General features: G+C 50.7%; 1 protein-coding gene across 7 annotated transcripts in view; it reads left to right on the top strand.

Annotated features, from left to right (window-relative positions):
- Window positions 1–16,394, top strand: part of DPP6 (dipeptidyl peptidase like 6) — a 684,077-nt gene that overhangs the window by 555,291 nt on the left and 112,392 nt on the right. For all 7 annotated transcript variants that reach the window (XM_080664796.1, XM_080664799.1, XM_080664800.1 and 4 more), the window contains exon 7: window positions 16,229–16,310. In XM_080664796.1, coding sequence (XP_080520922.1) covers window positions 16,229–16,310 — 82 coding nt within the window. The remainder of the gene's footprint in view (window positions 1–16,228; window positions 16,311–16,394) is intronic.

Genomic DNA, 16,394 nt, shown 5'->3' with positions numbered 1-16,394 from the left:
GTCTCTGCCATCCCTCAGTCAGACTCCTCCTCTCTTGGAGAATCTCAAAGTCCTGAAGGCTCCCCGGTCCAGGGAGAGTGCCTTTCCTTTGCTCTTTGACTTTAAGCTGCCAGTCCAAAACAGCCAGAGTTGCAGTTAGAAATAGCTTTGCATATTGCAAAGCGCTTCTGTGGCAGTGGCTTGGGTATTAGGCCCCTTGTCTTCCTGCCAGTCCCCTTTGTGGCAGAGCAGGGACCAGGCCTCTCCCAAGGGAGTGCACTGGAAAGGGATCTCAGCCCCTCCTCTTCCAGCAGCAACAGGTACTGAACCCTTTCAGCACATTTGCAAACAGGGAGCTTTCACTAGCTCTATCTGCTGCTTTTACAGATCCCGGGCCTGCTGCTCTATTCCTGGGGCTGTAAGAAGGCCAGTAGCAGTCACTGGCTTCTGGTTTAACTGCTGCAGCCAACAAGCCAAAGGCCTAAGTCTTGTATTGCTTATTGTAAAATGCTCATTACTCACTGGGCAGCAGCGGGACAGCTAGATTAATTATGCTTGCAGAAAACTTGTGACCTTTAATCTAGTGAAGTTCTGATAAGACACCTGGACCAGACCCTTATGCCAGCAGAGCAGTCTGCAGCCAGTAAAAATCAACAAAACCTATCTCTCCCTGCTTCATAATTAACTGCCTACACCCTCCCCACTTCTTCTGCATTTACCATTTACTCTGTCCTGAAATAAGGCAAATGGTCTGAGATCCTGTATATTTAGGCTTTTTACATTTAAGGATACTTTTTTCTTTCTGTAACCATTGTTTTCCCTCATAGATTTTTACTCTAAGCCCTGGACTCCTAGAGGATCTTAAATCCTCCTCCTTTACCACTCTTGATTTCTCTGACCACCACCCCCCACCCCGTCCCGTCCCCCAGTCCAGTTGCTTGTCTCCCTTTCCTATTGTGAGTCAGAGGAAGACAACTCCTACAGAGGGGAGAAATAGAAACAGTGGGAGTTTCAGAGAAAACTACAGACTACTGCTGTAGTAGTCCTCCCTTTTGAAGGCTGAGGTCCGACCTGTGGAGAAAAATGACTCTTAGTCAGCCTGGAAAGATAGCGGATGAGGATAAGGGTGTGTAGGGAGATTTCCTTTGAACTGAAAGCCTGGATGGCCTCCTGAAAGAAAAGATCTTTAATCCAGTTACAGATGCTATTAGAATCAGGATGAGAGAGGAAGGGAAAGACCAGGTTATGTCCTCTATGAGGATCCTAATAACTGAAAACAGCAAGTCAAACAAAACACACAACCACGAAGACAACAGACCACACAAGACACACAACCAGGGTTAACAGGGTCCATAAATAGTTAATAATAACTTCAGCCTTAGTTCCGCCTCAGGTGGCTCACGTTGGACTATGCTGTCACAGGCAGGGACAGAGCCTGTAAATCTCTCCGCCCTGCGGAGCTGTAAGATCTGCCCCTGGAAGTCTCTGACCACCAAAAGAGATAAGAAAGCCATAAATAAAAGTTCTTTGTTCTTTGAAATGTCACATATTTATACCTTTAAATTAAACCTAGGACTTTAAATTTTCAATTTAATACAGCAAATTCACAAATCAGAGCAAACTGAAACCCTTACTTATACAAAATTAGAGAGAAAATTTTATTAGCTAAGTGGGCTGATTCCCTCTCTGACGGAGAGCAAAAGACTCTGAGAAAAAGAAATCTCAGCAGCTGCTAAAGACTTTTGCATTCTGTCACAGCAGGTTCACCCTGTCTTTAAACAAATTAAACAATAGAAAGAAATAACAAATACTCTCCTGTGTACAGCCAGAAGGCACAGAGTGGCTTTTGCTTCACACAGACCAGTTAATGAGCAGATAATTATGCCAAGACAGACAAACATCTGTACTCACACTCTCTCAGTAGACTAGCCCAGACTGGAGCTGAGCAGATAAAGGAAACAATGCCCAACTCCCCAGACGGGCTTGGGGGCACTCCGGGCACCCATGCCCCAGAACAGAATTCTCAACCAACGTCTTGGTGAGAACCTACCGGAGGAGTTAAAACTGCATCCAGTCCCCCTTCTTGGTAGCAAATTGGCTAGTCTCACACAAACAAACAGCAGAGTGAACTCATAATTCCTTAATTGAATCTGAACTCATTCACCTCCAGAGTCCCACATTTATATACTAGCTAGTCTGAGTTTTTTACTTCTACCAGATATTTACCCAGAGTTTAAACAGTCCACGTGATTCCTTGTCCTCCTAACCAAACGGGGTCTCGGCTAGTCCCCTAGGAAGTCCTTGACTTCCGGGGATGTGATCAAGCTCCCCCTTCCACTCACTCGGAGTGGGCCTAACTGACGGGGCCCCTACCTTACCAATTCTGTCGACAGGTCCAGAAGTGTCCGTCCACTCTCTCCAGATGCCAGCTGGGTCCTGGTCTGAGGTCCGGGAGCGCCCAGAGTCCCCCAGTTCAATTCTGTTAAGTCAGCAGAGCGGCACCTCCCAGAGGCCTATCCAGCTCCTCCGGGCCCCAAACCCGGCCCATTCACCGGAGGTCAAAAGGCCAAGCACAGTTGTTTCATGGTCAGGGAACCATTAATGTTACAGAAAACCAGAGAAGAACCAAGCAATACTTAGAGAGATGGAGTTACATTCATTACGCACAGGTCCAGAGGAAAATGTCTCTCAAATTCTGGGCCCCAACATGGAGGAATTTTCCCTATTTATATGTTTTTACCTTCTTTGTTTCCCAAATATGGGGTGTTTCCAGCCCCTTTTGCAAGTTCTTAAAGAGCCCCTATGTGCTGGGGCCTTGAGACCTCAACCAAAGGCCTGGCCTGGTGCCAGCACTGATAATTTTGTCTGGGGAAGGTTTAATGCCTCTCTGAAGTGGGAGTAGTCTTATTTTCCTTATTATTTAAGCAAGCAAGCATTTACAGAAGCCAAATAGCAGGGTTAAAATTTCAAACAGGAGTTTTTATATAAGATGGATGCTTCATTATCAGCTCCGTCCACAGTGAAGGTCATACCAGCTCCGTCCACAGTGAAGGACAGAGCCAGCTCCGTCCACAGTGAAGGACAGAGCCAGCTCCATCCACAGTGAAGGTCAGAGCCAGCTCCATCCACAGTGAAGGTCATACCAGCTCCGTCCAAAGTGAAGGTCAGAGCCAGCTCCATCCACAGTGAAGGTCAGAGCCAGCTCCATCCACAGTGAAGGACAGAGCCAGCTCCATCCACAGTGAAGGTCAGAGCCAGCTTCATCCACAGTGAAGGTCATACCAGCTCCGTCCACAGTGAAGGTCATACCAGCTCTGTCCACAGTGAAGGTCAGAGCCAGCTAAGCGTTCTCCATGGAGGGTCTGTCACATGTATTCATAAACATTTTTTGCTTCTTCACATTTTTCTGGCATGACTTTGCCCTGAATTAGTTTCCTCTTTGGTTTGAGTCCTTTTCTAAAAAGAAATGATGGTTTGAACGTGTGGTCTCATGTCTGTTGACATCATTCTGAAATGGATGAGAGGACATCAACTCCTTCCACAACAGAATCAACTTTCAGGACAGTAATATCAGAACAGAGATGGGTGGGGTTGGAAGACCATCTTCTGGGGACATTGTCACCCTAACTGTACTTACTCACCAGCATTTTTCAGGCACCAACCAAATCTGTGTAAAAATTGTATGTCTTTGGAGTTCTGGTTGACTTATGAAGTTACAGTCTGCGTCTGTGAAAATAATAATCTGAGACATAGACTCCTCACGCGGCAGGAGTGAGGACCGAAGCCCTGAATTCGAGCACCAGTCTGCTGCCCACTTGGGGTGGATGACAGTGAGAGATGCTGCACGTCTGCAAATTTTAGTTTCCACATTTTCCAAAGATGATACTAATGCCCACCCTATAGGCACATTATAAAAATTAAGTGGGACAATGTATGCAAAAGGCACAGCAGAGTCCTGCTCCGAGTGAGCAGATGCTAATGCTGTCTTTAGTGTGGAGTGTGTGTCCGAGGCATGGGTGTGGCCTCAGTAGTAAGTCCCATTACAGTCACTCCTCAGGCAGCTCACACCCTCCTATTACCTGGAAAGGAATAACAGATTATGTCATAAAATCGCCTTTAATAAATTTTCAAAGCTACGGTCGTTCCCTGACACTCAGGCAATTACTTGGATTTGTCATTTCTCTTAAAGAGACGTCTGTAGCTTCAACTATCCCCAGTTCTCGTAGTCAATATTTTTATCTCATCTAGATCTCACCTGCTGCAGTTCATTGTCAGGCCTTCTTGTTTTGCCTCCAATGGAAGCAGAAAAGACAATATAAATCAACAAATAATTATTGAAATGCCGTACTTAGTAGCAAAAGCAATGGCTGCTTGCGGGAACCCCTTTCATGTCCCGCGTGGTTCAGGGTTCAGTTTCAGGGTTCGGGTTCTGAAGAAGGCCGCACACAAATGAAAGAGACTAGAAAAGTATTAATTTGGGAATATTGGGGGCCAGGCGGGAGCCCACCTCTAGGGGGAGGACTACTACCCGCTCCAGCCTTGCTACCCCTTTTATTAAGGTTTGGGATCCACCCATAGAGGCAGGCAATTCCAGTAATAGCCAATCAGCAAGGATTTACATGAGATTGACAGGTGGAAGTTGCTTCAGCTACTGTTGTCTCAACTAGACAGTGAGTGATTGGCTCTGACCTTTCAGAGCTTCCAAGGTTAACCAGCCTTCCGGATTCCTTGTCCACACCTCTCTGCCAGTGGGGACAATAGTCGGTTTCCGACAGCTGCTATTCCTCGGAAGTTCAAAATCTTGTTGAAAAGAAGACACAGCCCTGGCTAGTGCAGCTCAGTGGTCAGAGTGTCAGCCCACTCACCCAAAGGTCACAGGTTCGATTCCTGGTCAAGGGCTCATACCTGGATTACAGGTTCAATCCCCAGACAGGTGCTGGAGGCAACCAATTGATGTGTCTCTCTCACATCAGTATTTCTCTCTCTCTCTCTCTCTCTCTCTCTCTCTCTCTCTCTCTCTCCCTCCCTCCCTCCCTTCCTGCCTCCCTCCCTCTCTTCCACTCTCTCTAAAAAGCAATATAAAAATATATTCTCCAGCCTTGACTGGTTTGGCTCAGTGGATAAAGCATCGGCCTGTGGACTCAAGGGTCCCAGGTTCAATTCTGGTCAAGGGCATGTACCTTGGTTGCGGGCACATCCCCAGTACGGGGTGTGCAGGAGGCAGCTGATCGATGTTTCTGGCTCTCTATCCCTCTCCCTTCCCCTCTGTAAAAAATCAATAAAATATATTTTATATATATATATATATATCCTCCAGTGAGGATTAACAAACAAACAAAAAGAAATAACACCAACTTAGGCATGATTCTGTGTCCTGAATGAGTGTTTTAAGCACAGAGCACAGAAGAAGGGGTCTGTGGGCCAGGGATGCCATGAAGGAGCTCATGAAGGAGATCTGGCTTGCACGGAGCCTTGGAGTTTTTTGTTTGTTTCTGAATAGACGCTGAGAGAGGAGACCTTCTAGGTGGAGTAAAGCAATAGACAGGCTTGGCCTCTGCAATGAGCCAGCACCTCCCTGGAATTAAGGGGGTGTCGGCCTGGCCTCTGAGGGCTAAGACAGGTGGGTGAGACTGCACCCCCAGTCAATGGGCCTTTGCGGTAAGAACGTGCTGCACACTGCAAGGTGGAAATGGCAGCTGTGGTTAGTTCATGCTGGAAAATGGAGAAAACAGAAGGAAAGGGGGCTTATGCGTGATTCAGTTAGGAGGCCTGCTGGGAGCAATGGGGCGTGGGGGCACAGGTGCTCGGCCAGTGGGGAAACTACACTAATTGTGATCCTGGGTAGCTGGTGTTCTCTTGGAAAATGAAGACAGATTTCAAGTGTTCATATCCATGTCCCTCTAATTAAATCTCGGGCGCCTGTGCCCGTGTGAGCTGAGCCTGCTGCGTGAGCGAGTCCAAGGAGCATGGTCCGGGGGCAGCGATGGGAATTCGCAGGCCCTGGCAGGCCTCTGTCTCAGCGTGCTTCCGTCCCAGCCTCCTCTTGTGCAGAATCCCCAGGGACGCTTCACCTGCCTTCCGCACAGACCCCACAGAGCAGGCAGCCTGCCAGAGGCCACATGGGCATGATTTTTTTTAAACCCCCTGGTAAGTGCCAGCGTGAAGCCACTATGTAGAAGAAAGAGATGTTCTTAAATGGCTCTCAACGTGACTCCTCCAGGGCATGGGGGTACTGGGGAAGGGAGGATCCTGCTATTATGGCAGGGTATGGTTCTCAGAACCCTGGACAGCTCCTGGGTCAGCCTGTGGGGCCTGTCTTCCAGGTTTCCACCTCTCCCTCCTCCCTTCTCTGCCATCCCCTCCCTCTTTCCCTCCTCCCTCTTAGCTAGAGAGCATGGACTTCAGCAGCAAACAGATCTGGGAATAGGGTCCCAGTCGACCTCGTGCCTTGACCTCGTGCCTGTGTCGTCTCGGAGACGTTACCGTGCTTGTGGAATAACAAGCCTGCCTCCGGGTCTGTGGGCGGCTACAGGGACACTGCGGGGGGTGAGCTGCTGCGTGGAGGGCCTGCTCTGGTGTGTGGGAAGCACCCCAGGCTCCACTCACGGCCAAACTGAATTCGTCACCCCTCGCCACACTCTCCGTGCATTTCAACAGAAAATAAATTTCAGCCTCAGTGTCAACGCTGATGTGTCTGATGGCTTCCTGAGCTCTGAGTTTAAACCGAGGCCCGTGCTGTGCCTGGGCTGTGGGAAAGGCTGCGATCGTGAGTGTCATCTGCAGCGAGGGGGGAGGAAGAGCAGGTGGCGCCCGTCCATGCCAGTCCTGCTTCCCTGAGCCACACCAGCCAGGTGTCCGTCCAAGCAGCACCTGCTCCTGGGTGTCCGTCACCCTTCACTCGCTCCATCTTCTCCGCCCGCCCCCCCACATGCACACCAGCAACTCCCTGCTCCTGCATCTGGTATCCAACCTTCTGAGCCTTCACCTCCGAATGTCAATGCCCCTCTACAGCCCTCCTCCCACTCCTGGCTCCTAGGGAAGCACACTCCTCATGTCACTCGTTTATTCTTTTGCACTAAATTGCTAGTGACCGCGTAGTCCATGCACGGAATGTTTAGACATGTTTTCAGTTTGCATTTGCTGTGTGACATGCATTCCTCCCCCTCATTCAGGGTCAGAGCCAGGGGTTTGGCTGGGGGTGCTGAACTGTGTCCGGAACCCACGGCCTTGCACAGGGCCACCTGACTGCACAAACCTGCGGGAGGGGCTGCACCTTCATCTTGCTTGGCTTTCGTGGGAAGGTCCCACACAATAGGGCTCGCCCTTCAGAGGGAGGTCCCATACAATAGGGTTCGCCCTTCAGAGGGAGAAGCGCATCGGCTTCATGCAGGGAGCTGCTTCCACCATTCCTCCCTCAAGGACTCCTGCGCACCTAAAAGATCTTCTCACACACACAAGCCTGTTTGAAAATGAGGTGAAACATGAAAAATGCATCATTTCGTCAGGCTCCTAGCTGATCCCCTTGAATTGACTGCAGCCAGGAGATTCCCCACAGGTGTCAGCTGGTAGTTGGAAGAAATGGATTAAGTAGCACACAACGTTGACTATGAGGAGATGTGGCCTGGACCCCACCCGGATCAACCACCAGAGAGTGGATGGGGTCAGGAGAGTGTAACCTACTCTGAATATTTTTGCTTGCCTCTGGGGCTGATGGACCCCGCCCGCCTTCGCTTGTCAGCACTGACGCCAGGATTGCAGTTGCGGCTGGAAATAAGCATCCTGCCTGCATGCAAGCGAGGAGCGTTTCCCCTGAACACAGGCCCAGAGAAGTTCAGGCAGGTGTGATCCCGGAGGATCATTTAAGGATCTTCAGCAGCTCTACCGTGCGGAGTCTATCCCAGGGGGCCCTGCAGAGCCTGCTCCTTTGTCACTGGATCCCCCTGAAGGACAGGCAGTGGGGCTGGGTTTGTCCTGGAGGTGGGTGGCCCAGGCTGGCGTTAGACTTGGGCTCCATCTAGTGGGCTCCGTGGGGGAGTCGCTGCTTCTATTTGTGCATTTGGGGGCTCTGTGCTGCGTGGTCTTGTAAGTCACACAAAATTAGTGGCATGTTCGCTGAGCCCCTTCCTTGGGCCTGAGGGTCTGTCCCCCGAGGAGGACCTGCCTGCATCCCTCAGGTCTGCTCTCGCCTGTTCACAGGCCTTTTTCTGGGGAGAGATGCCCGGGGACATTGACCAACACCCACGGTAGCTGAGCCAGCCCAACGTTTGCAGCCCTGGGCTGTGCCTCTGCTCCTGCTGCAAGGAAGTGAGCATCCAGCGTGTGCCGGGGCTACAGGTGCAAGGCCGTGTGAACCTTCCCGTCTTGCTTGTTTTGTTTTTACATCCTTTTTCTCTCCCTGTGCTCCATGCTGTCCTGCAGAGGGCTGGACAGGAAGCCCCGGCCTGATTTGCCTTGGTGACGTTGGCTTCGATGGAACATCAAGCATAGCCTTGACCGGGAGAGCAGCTCAGGATTTAGACAGGAGGGTGGGAGGCTGTGGTGAGACTAGCCCCCATGGATGGCATGTGTGCGATGACAGGTCATTACCATCCCAGAAGACCTCTACAGCCAGGATAGAAACCACTGCCATCCCCCCAAGCGTCCCACTGTGCCCCTCCTCCACCCCGTGGCTGTCCCTGCCACCAGTGACTATCCACCCTACAGTTCTGCCTTTTCTAGAATCTTCTGAACAGAGCCACACTTCTGCAGTCTTGTGCGGCCAGCTTCTTAGCATAACTGCTCTCCACGTTCACTCTCGTGCGCAGGTGCCTGTGCTCATTCTTATCGCCGAGGTGGGTCCGCTGCATGGCTGCACCCTGATTCCGTTAGCATCGGCATTTGGCTTGGAGTGGCTTCCAGCTTGGGGCTACTGGGAGGAGAGTGCTGGGAGTGTTTGCACACGAAGTTCACGCTGACACGTCTTCATTTTCTCGGGTGAAACGCCTGGAGGTGGAATTGCTGGCATACAGAAAAGGGGTGTTTAACTTGATCAACTGCAAGATTGTTCTCCAACGTGATATGTGGTCCCCCTTTTGTAAAAGCGCTACCTCGCGGGGATTGGGCTTTTACCCCCGGAGCCTGTCCACCCCGAGGCTGGTGGCGTGGCCCAGGCAGGGGCCAATCCCTGGCCTCCTCTCCCCGCCCCACGTGGACAACATGCCACGTGGCCTGACAGCTCTCTCGTCCCCCAAACTCTTCCCTTCAGAGCACCGCTCAAATGGCAGGCCTGCTGAGGAAGCGGGGGTCAGCTGAGTGGGGTCAGGGGCGGAGGTGTTGAGGCTGTGTGCCGGGCCTGGGCAGAAGCCTGGGCGGTTAAGAGGGCTCTGGCCCTGGGATTGGTCCTACTTCTGGGGTAGATTTCGGGGGTGCGGGGGAGGATTTCTTTTTGAGAATCTCACCTCCAGGAAAGGGCTGGATCTAAAAATGTGCTCATCCAGGGACTTGGTCCTGTGTGGGGTCGTGCCTGCTGCTTCAAGGCCAGGGGAAGAACACGGAGCCTTCCCCACTCCACCACGGTCTGGTGTCCACGCACTGAGCAGGAAGCCCGTCTTCTGACCTGGCTCCTGGCCAGGCCTCGGCGCCTTCTGCAGGGAGGGTGCAGTAAGCTTCCCAACTCCCCCTGCCCCATTTTTATCAGAGCTGGACACCAGCACCCCGAGGGAGAGGTGGCCAGCTGGCCCTCCAGGAGCGGCAGCGTGCAGAGTATGCCCGCCGACTGCATGCTTGGCCAACACTGGCATGTTCTACGGCCACTAAAGGTGGACAGTACAGTGGACAACACAGTGAGCGGGCGCGAGGTTCAGTGCACTGGACACAGGACACAGGTGCTGGGCTGGGGCTCCCGGCTCCTGGTCTCAACTCCATCACGAACCAGCCGGAGCGACCCGCTGCCCCAGTGACCCACCGAGGGCCCAGAGGCAGGAGAAGCCACGCCCAGCAAGGGCTCTGTCTGCCAGAAGGTCATGCCTGGCGGGAGCGCTGCCCTTTCTACCCACAACCGGTTGACCCAGGTGCAGCTCTGGGAGGCTGGAGCCAGGGTAGCAGAGAGTCACTTCCTTCAACGCAACGTGTGGACGCAGTTCCCAGCCACTGATGCAAGGCCACGCCCACTACATCTCCGCATCTTAACCCTGGCCCCCACACCCTGGCTGTCAGGGACACCCCTACTGCCTGTCCTAAACGCTCGGAGCGGCTCGGGATGCTGACACCCCTGCTCCCCCAGGTCCTCAACGCGAACAGCCTGACCTGACCTGCGTGTGAGATAACATTTCCTAAAGGAGAAGCCTTCGTCTGGTGCCAGGGTCCGGCCCTGAGCCACAGCGTCCAGAGTCCAGGCTCCTCAGACACGAGGGATGTGCCTGCACACGGGAGACCCGTGACCTTGGCCACTGCCAGGGGAGTCTTTCCACCCCGGCCTGGTCAGCTTCTCCCTGGGCCTCTGCTGCATCTCCTTCAAATACCTGCCCCCTCGCCCCGTCCGCCCAGCCCAGTCGTTGAGTGTCTGAGAGCGAAGCCCCTGCCCAGGGCAGCAGCCACAGGACACAGTTCTGAGAACAAGACCATCCAGCCTGATCCTGAGAAACCCACATGGCACTTCTGAGCCGACCTCCCGTGGGAAGGATGAGGAGCAGCTGGGGGCCGTCTGCCGTGGGAGGAGGTGGAGGCAGAGTGGGACACAGTGCCCAGAAGGAGCAGGGCTACAGGGAAAGGGGCGTGGCTACCATAGAGAGGGCGGGGCTACAGGAGAAGGGGCAGGGCGTGGGCCTTCTGGAAGGTCACATTCAGTGAGGATGGTCGTGTTCCTGTGCTAGGGCAGTCCTCCTTCCTCTGCTTCCCATGAGCTCACATGTGAGAGCTACACAGAGTTCATGGGTCAGGTCCACAGGGCCCGTGTTTAAATGGTCTGATTTCCCACTGCCTATCACCAAACTGTCTACCGTTTTCCCTTGAATATCCCAGCTGGCTGCTTTTGCAACTCTCCTTCGGAGAGATGCCTGAATAGAAAAGTGTAAATTGGTGATGCCTGCCTCTAAGAGACAGAAAATCCAAGTGGTTTAAGCATGCGTAGCTGGAACAGGACCCGGAAACGTGACTGCCCCCGTCTGCGACGACGCTGGCAAGTGACAGCAAGTGGGGCCTGGGGACCTGTGAGCGTTGGCAGTGAAACCGGGCATTGAACGGAGAGGCCCCTCGGGTCGAGCACCATCCTTTCATTCGGTGTTTCTCCCACTGAAATGTCAGCAAGCTGCTGGCTGCCCATGGTTCCGTTCATTGCCGAATGTCGCAAACTTGAGGAGACATTTTTAGATAAGAAGCTCAACTTATTCTAAGACTTGACCAAGCTATTTAAGCTCTTGAGAGAAATCCACACACAATGGACGTCTCATTTGCAAGTACTGGAGAGAACAGGGCGTGGACACGCTGCTTCCTCCGTGGAACGGGGTAAGACATGCAGCCAAGGGGCCGGTGCGACAGAGGGTCGGACCCCATGCCTGTTGGCGCTCCTCCTCCACCGGGCTGGTCGCTGGCACCACTCTCTCTTCTCTACCAGGAAGAAGCTTCTCACACTGGGGAGTCTTCAGGCTGATGAATGCGCGGTGTCTGGTGAAACGGACAGGAAGTAAACAAATGCACTCATCGAAGTGCAGGAGACTGGCCTCCAGGAACCAGCTCCGGGGCTTGCGGGCACAGCCAGGGACTGACTCCCTCAGCCATCCTACTGCAGATCGCCTGGTTTCTGAATCAAGGTGCTTTAGACAGACCATCTAATTTTGGGGAAAACATGAACAAATGAATTGTATACTTGGTTCTTTTCCCTCCCTGGCCCTGGCATCATTAGCAGTAGTGACATCAGAGCAGTGACCATTCTGGACTCATGCCAGGGCCCAGGTGCTGGTTGGGCTGTTACATTCATCTCCTCATTTAAACCTCCGTAATATGCCCGGCTGGTGTGGCTCAGTGGTTGAGCAGCAACCTATGAACCAGGAGGTCATGGTTCAATTCCTGGTCAGGGCACATGCCTGGGTTGTGGGCTCCGTCCCCAGTAGGGGGTGTGCAGGAAGCAGCCAATCAATGATTCTCTCTCATCATTGATATTTCTATCCTTCTCTCCCTCCCCCTTCCTCCCTCTGAAATCAGTAAAAACGTTTTTAAAAAGATTATAATTGTGCAATTTAAGATATACTGTATATTAAAATAATAATACAAATCTTTCAATGTTATATGAGTTTAAGGTTATACTGACCCTGACCAACCATCCATTGGTGACTAAACTGGATCCCATATATCCATCCATCCACCCATCTATCCATCTATAGTGGAACCTTGGCTCTCGAATGTCTCCATCTCAAACAATTTGCTTCTCAACCCGACAACTCTTTCATGCTGACCCCTGTATGATCTGTCACACGTCTCTCAGGCGACAAACAAAGGAGAGAATGCACGAGTGTGAGTTTACTGCTAAACCTCACATCGCTAACATCTCAGGAAATTGTGCTGTGAAATTTCTTGTTTTTTGCTTTTGTTGCTGCTCATTTTTATTAAATTTTCTTTTTTTACTGTACATTTCATGTCCTTTTTGTTTTTAAGGTGTTTATTTATAGATTAAACTGTACATTAGATGTGCTGTATCTGAGAAACATAAAACAGGGAATCACTTGGGGGTCTGCAAGGCATTGATTCAATTTACATTATTTCTAAAGGAAAACATGATTCGGGTTTCGAACAGCCTTCCAGAATGAATCATTTTTGAGAACCGAGGTTCCACTGTATTCATTATTCAGTTAATCTGTATGAGCATCTACAATGTGTCAGATACTCTGCTAAGACTGTGAGGTCTTTTATATTTTTATATTATCCACCACGAGGAAGATTCCAAAAACACGTATTATTTGACATTGAAAATGCTAATTTTTCAAATGTTTTAGCCTGAAAGGTTAGGAGCCAGGAAAGCAATTCTTGGCTTTTCTTTTTTCAAAGGCTGTTTTTGTTGGAAAACTTTTCAACCCCTGGCTCAGCTTAGGAAGAGAAATGAGTAAACTTCCATACACTAATTTACTCTGCAAAAGTCAGCATGATGTATGCTGCTTGCTTATTGCTCAAATACGAAAAGTCAGAATGGACTGCATGATTACTTTGAGATAGACTTAAATCCAGATCATTGTATTTGTCCTTAATCATTTTTTTTACCAGCCCATCTCTTCCCTGACATGATTCATATGGAGCCTGGCATGGATTCTTTAAAACAAATGAGGAAATAAAGAGAAAGACAGAAAAATGGGTTGAGAGCATGAACCAACACCAAAATAAATGAATGCATGCTTTCACACACTCTCATTCTTCGTCTCTCCATCTCTCCCTGTCTCTCTCTCTCTCTCTCTCTCTCTCTCTCTCTCTCTCTCTCTCTCTCTCATGCATGAACACACCCCTGAGAATTTCAGTCCATTGAATGACCATGAACCAGGTCTTGGGCTCAGGGCTGAGAGCAGTGCCACCCGTCCCTCCTGCCAAGGTGGTGCCCAGGGCTTCTTCTCTGAGGGAAGGGCGTGCCCCCCAAGGAAGCACTATGAAAGCTGGGTGATAGGTCAGCAGATAAAACTCCCTTGGGTTCACTCTCGCTCTCCCCTTCCTCATAACTATGCGCCAGCAGGGGAAGCCTGGCCCTCATCTCTGCAGCGTATTTCCGTATTTGCACATTAGTCCGCTCTAGTGCACACCCAGAGTCCCTCAGAGTTGCTTGCTCAGCCCTGGGAGATGCCCTCCCAGACAGCAGCACCTGCCTGCACCATGCAGCTCCTGTGGAGCACGGTCTCCAGAAGTCCCTGCCAGTGGTTCCTCTCTCCTGCCCTCCATGCAGGAGCTTCCTTTGAAATGCGGTCTGTCCTGTTGTCAGAGTTTCCCCACATCCGCTTGTTTTCCATCACTGGTATTACTTGGGGTGCGGGGGTGTAAAGGTATGCAAAACCCTATTATAGTGTGAGGCCAGGGGTTATACCAGACAAACACACTCAGAGAAACACGGCTCTTCCTCAGCCCGTGACCTCACTCCCAGCCCCCTTTCCCACTCACCCCTACATGTAACCAGTCGCTGGTGTCTGTCTTCTGGCTCCTGCCTTTCTATTATCTGCAGATGAGGAGCCCACTCCCATTTCCCCATGTCCCTTTCTAGATGCCAGATCTCACCTGATGGGGTCCCTGCTGGGCTCTGCGTAGCTCAGTCATGGAAGCCACTCCTGTCGGTTGAAGGAGACCTTCCCGCTTCGTGACGGCGGTCATATGCCCTGTAGGACGTGTCACACTTACTCAACCATGCGTTGCTCCTTGGATGTTGCAACTGCAAAGCTGCAATGAGCACAGCTTCCGCGGGTGTGTTTTGTGTCGTTAGAGGTGGATCTTCCAGGAAGTGAACTGGGTCCAAAGCTCAGGGTGGATTTTACCAGGTTTCCCCAATTTCCCATGGAAGGCGTGCATGCCACCAGCACAGCAGGCACATGCCTGGTCCCACAGCCTCGCCAACACAACGTGCCACACTTTCCTTGCTGCCTTGTTATTCTAGGCAAGTTTCATTGGTAAGGATAACTCAGTATAGTTTCACTTTGCATTTCCCTAACCTTGCTTGTTTAGTACTTTTCATATGTTTGAGGGCCATTTTAATATCTTTTTAGACACTTATCTGCTCATGTCTTTTTCTCACATTTCTATTATCTTGTGTCTTTTGCAACCTTAATTTTAGGGTTCTTTGTCTGATAGAGCTCAGCCATGTGTCTATAGTGTGTTATGAATATTTTCTCCCACTTTCTCGGTTGTCTTTTGTGATGTTATGTCAACAATTTTTCAAAACCGTTTATGTCCTCAAAGGTATCACTCCTTTATTTTATTGCTTCTGAATTTTGAGTCATCCTTAGAAAACCTTTCCCCATACAAAATCAGTGAGGAAGTCACTCTTGTTGATGAAAATATTTCAAAACCCTAAAATCACACAAATGGTAGGTTTGCTACGGTTCATTGGGAACCTGCAGTGTTCAGACCCCCCATCGCTCTGATAACGGCTGGGCCCAGCCAGCTCTGTCACTGTCTCCCTCACTGGCTCCTGCTAGCCCAGGGCCCCACCTAGAGCTGTGGGGCGGGGCAGGGAAGACCAGTGTTTTTGACTCTGAAATGTATTCCATGTCCTGGCAGACTGTTAAGCACTTGCTTTTAGAATTTTCTACTGATCCAAACCCTCACTCAGCACTTCACCTCCCTTCCCTTCATGCCTGTCTCTTTGGTTCAGACAACTCCTTTAAATTCAGCATCTTTCTTTCCCAAAGACCATCCAACCACAGTCTCTGGAGATGAACGAGCCATTCATAGCTTTGTCTTCTGCTTAAGAAATATTGCGGCCACCAGGCAGGGTGCCCGCCTGATGGGGCCGCCTGCTCTGCAGAAACGCAGAGTCTCCGGGAGCAGCGTCACCCAAGGAAAGACGTGCCGCCTCTTCTGCACATTGTGGGCAGCGCCGTTGCACTTATCCTGAAATATTTAACTCTTATTAAAATGCCAGGGGCTTTTTAGTTTTTCGTTATGACTTTTATCCGTTATGACCTTAAAGTACATAGGCAGTATTTTGTTGGTGTGGTGTTTTGCATATAATCAATTAAGAATGAAAAAATGTAGGTGATGTTTGAAAGGAAAAAATGTTTCTCTTCTTTCAATCTCTCTCTGTGTCTCTTTCTCTCAATCTTTTTCTCTCACTCTCCTTCAATCTCTCCATCTCAGTCTTTCTCAATCTCTCTCAACCTCCCCTTCTCTCTCTCTCCCTTTTGGTTCAACACAAACCAATCGATGGAACTTGAAGCCGTTCGTGTTGGAAAGGCCGAGCAGCCTGGCATTATGCTTAGGAAAAAAATAACTATCTGTCAGGAGATCCAGAGATGAATCTATAAACTAGGGGGATTTATTGCTGCACAGCTGTGCATTTCAATTTTTAATTTTGACTGTTCTGAATATTTTAAAAAAATGATTCATAGACTCCTTCACAGGATCTCCCTTGGGGAAGATTTACTATTTGGATTCAGCATGAGGAACTGAGTCCACTTCGCCCGCCCTGAAGAACCCTGGCCCTGATGAGAACGTGTCGCCGAGAGGGAAAGGGAGTGAGGCTCGGGGGCAGAACAAATTACAGCTCTTGACTCCATTCCCACCACTTTGCTCTCTTTGTCTTGTTTTCCAGGGACCCTCAGAGTCTAGACCCCCCGGAGGTGAGCGACGCGAAGCTGCAGTATGCAGGCTGGGGCCCGAAAGGCCAGCAGCTGGTAAGCAAGCGCGTTTGTGGCCATGTTCTCCTTGGATGAAGTTGACGCTCTGTAGCCTGAACGTATCCCACCCCGCTGGTGTGC

Source organism: Plecotus auritus, assembly GCF_963455305.1.
Source record: "Plecotus auritus genome assembly, chromosome: 4".
NCBI classification, from domain to species: domain Eukaryota; kingdom Metazoa; phylum Chordata; class Mammalia; order Chiroptera; family Vespertilionidae; genus Plecotus; species Plecotus auritus.
This window is presented reverse-complemented; position numbering and strand designations above follow the sequence as displayed.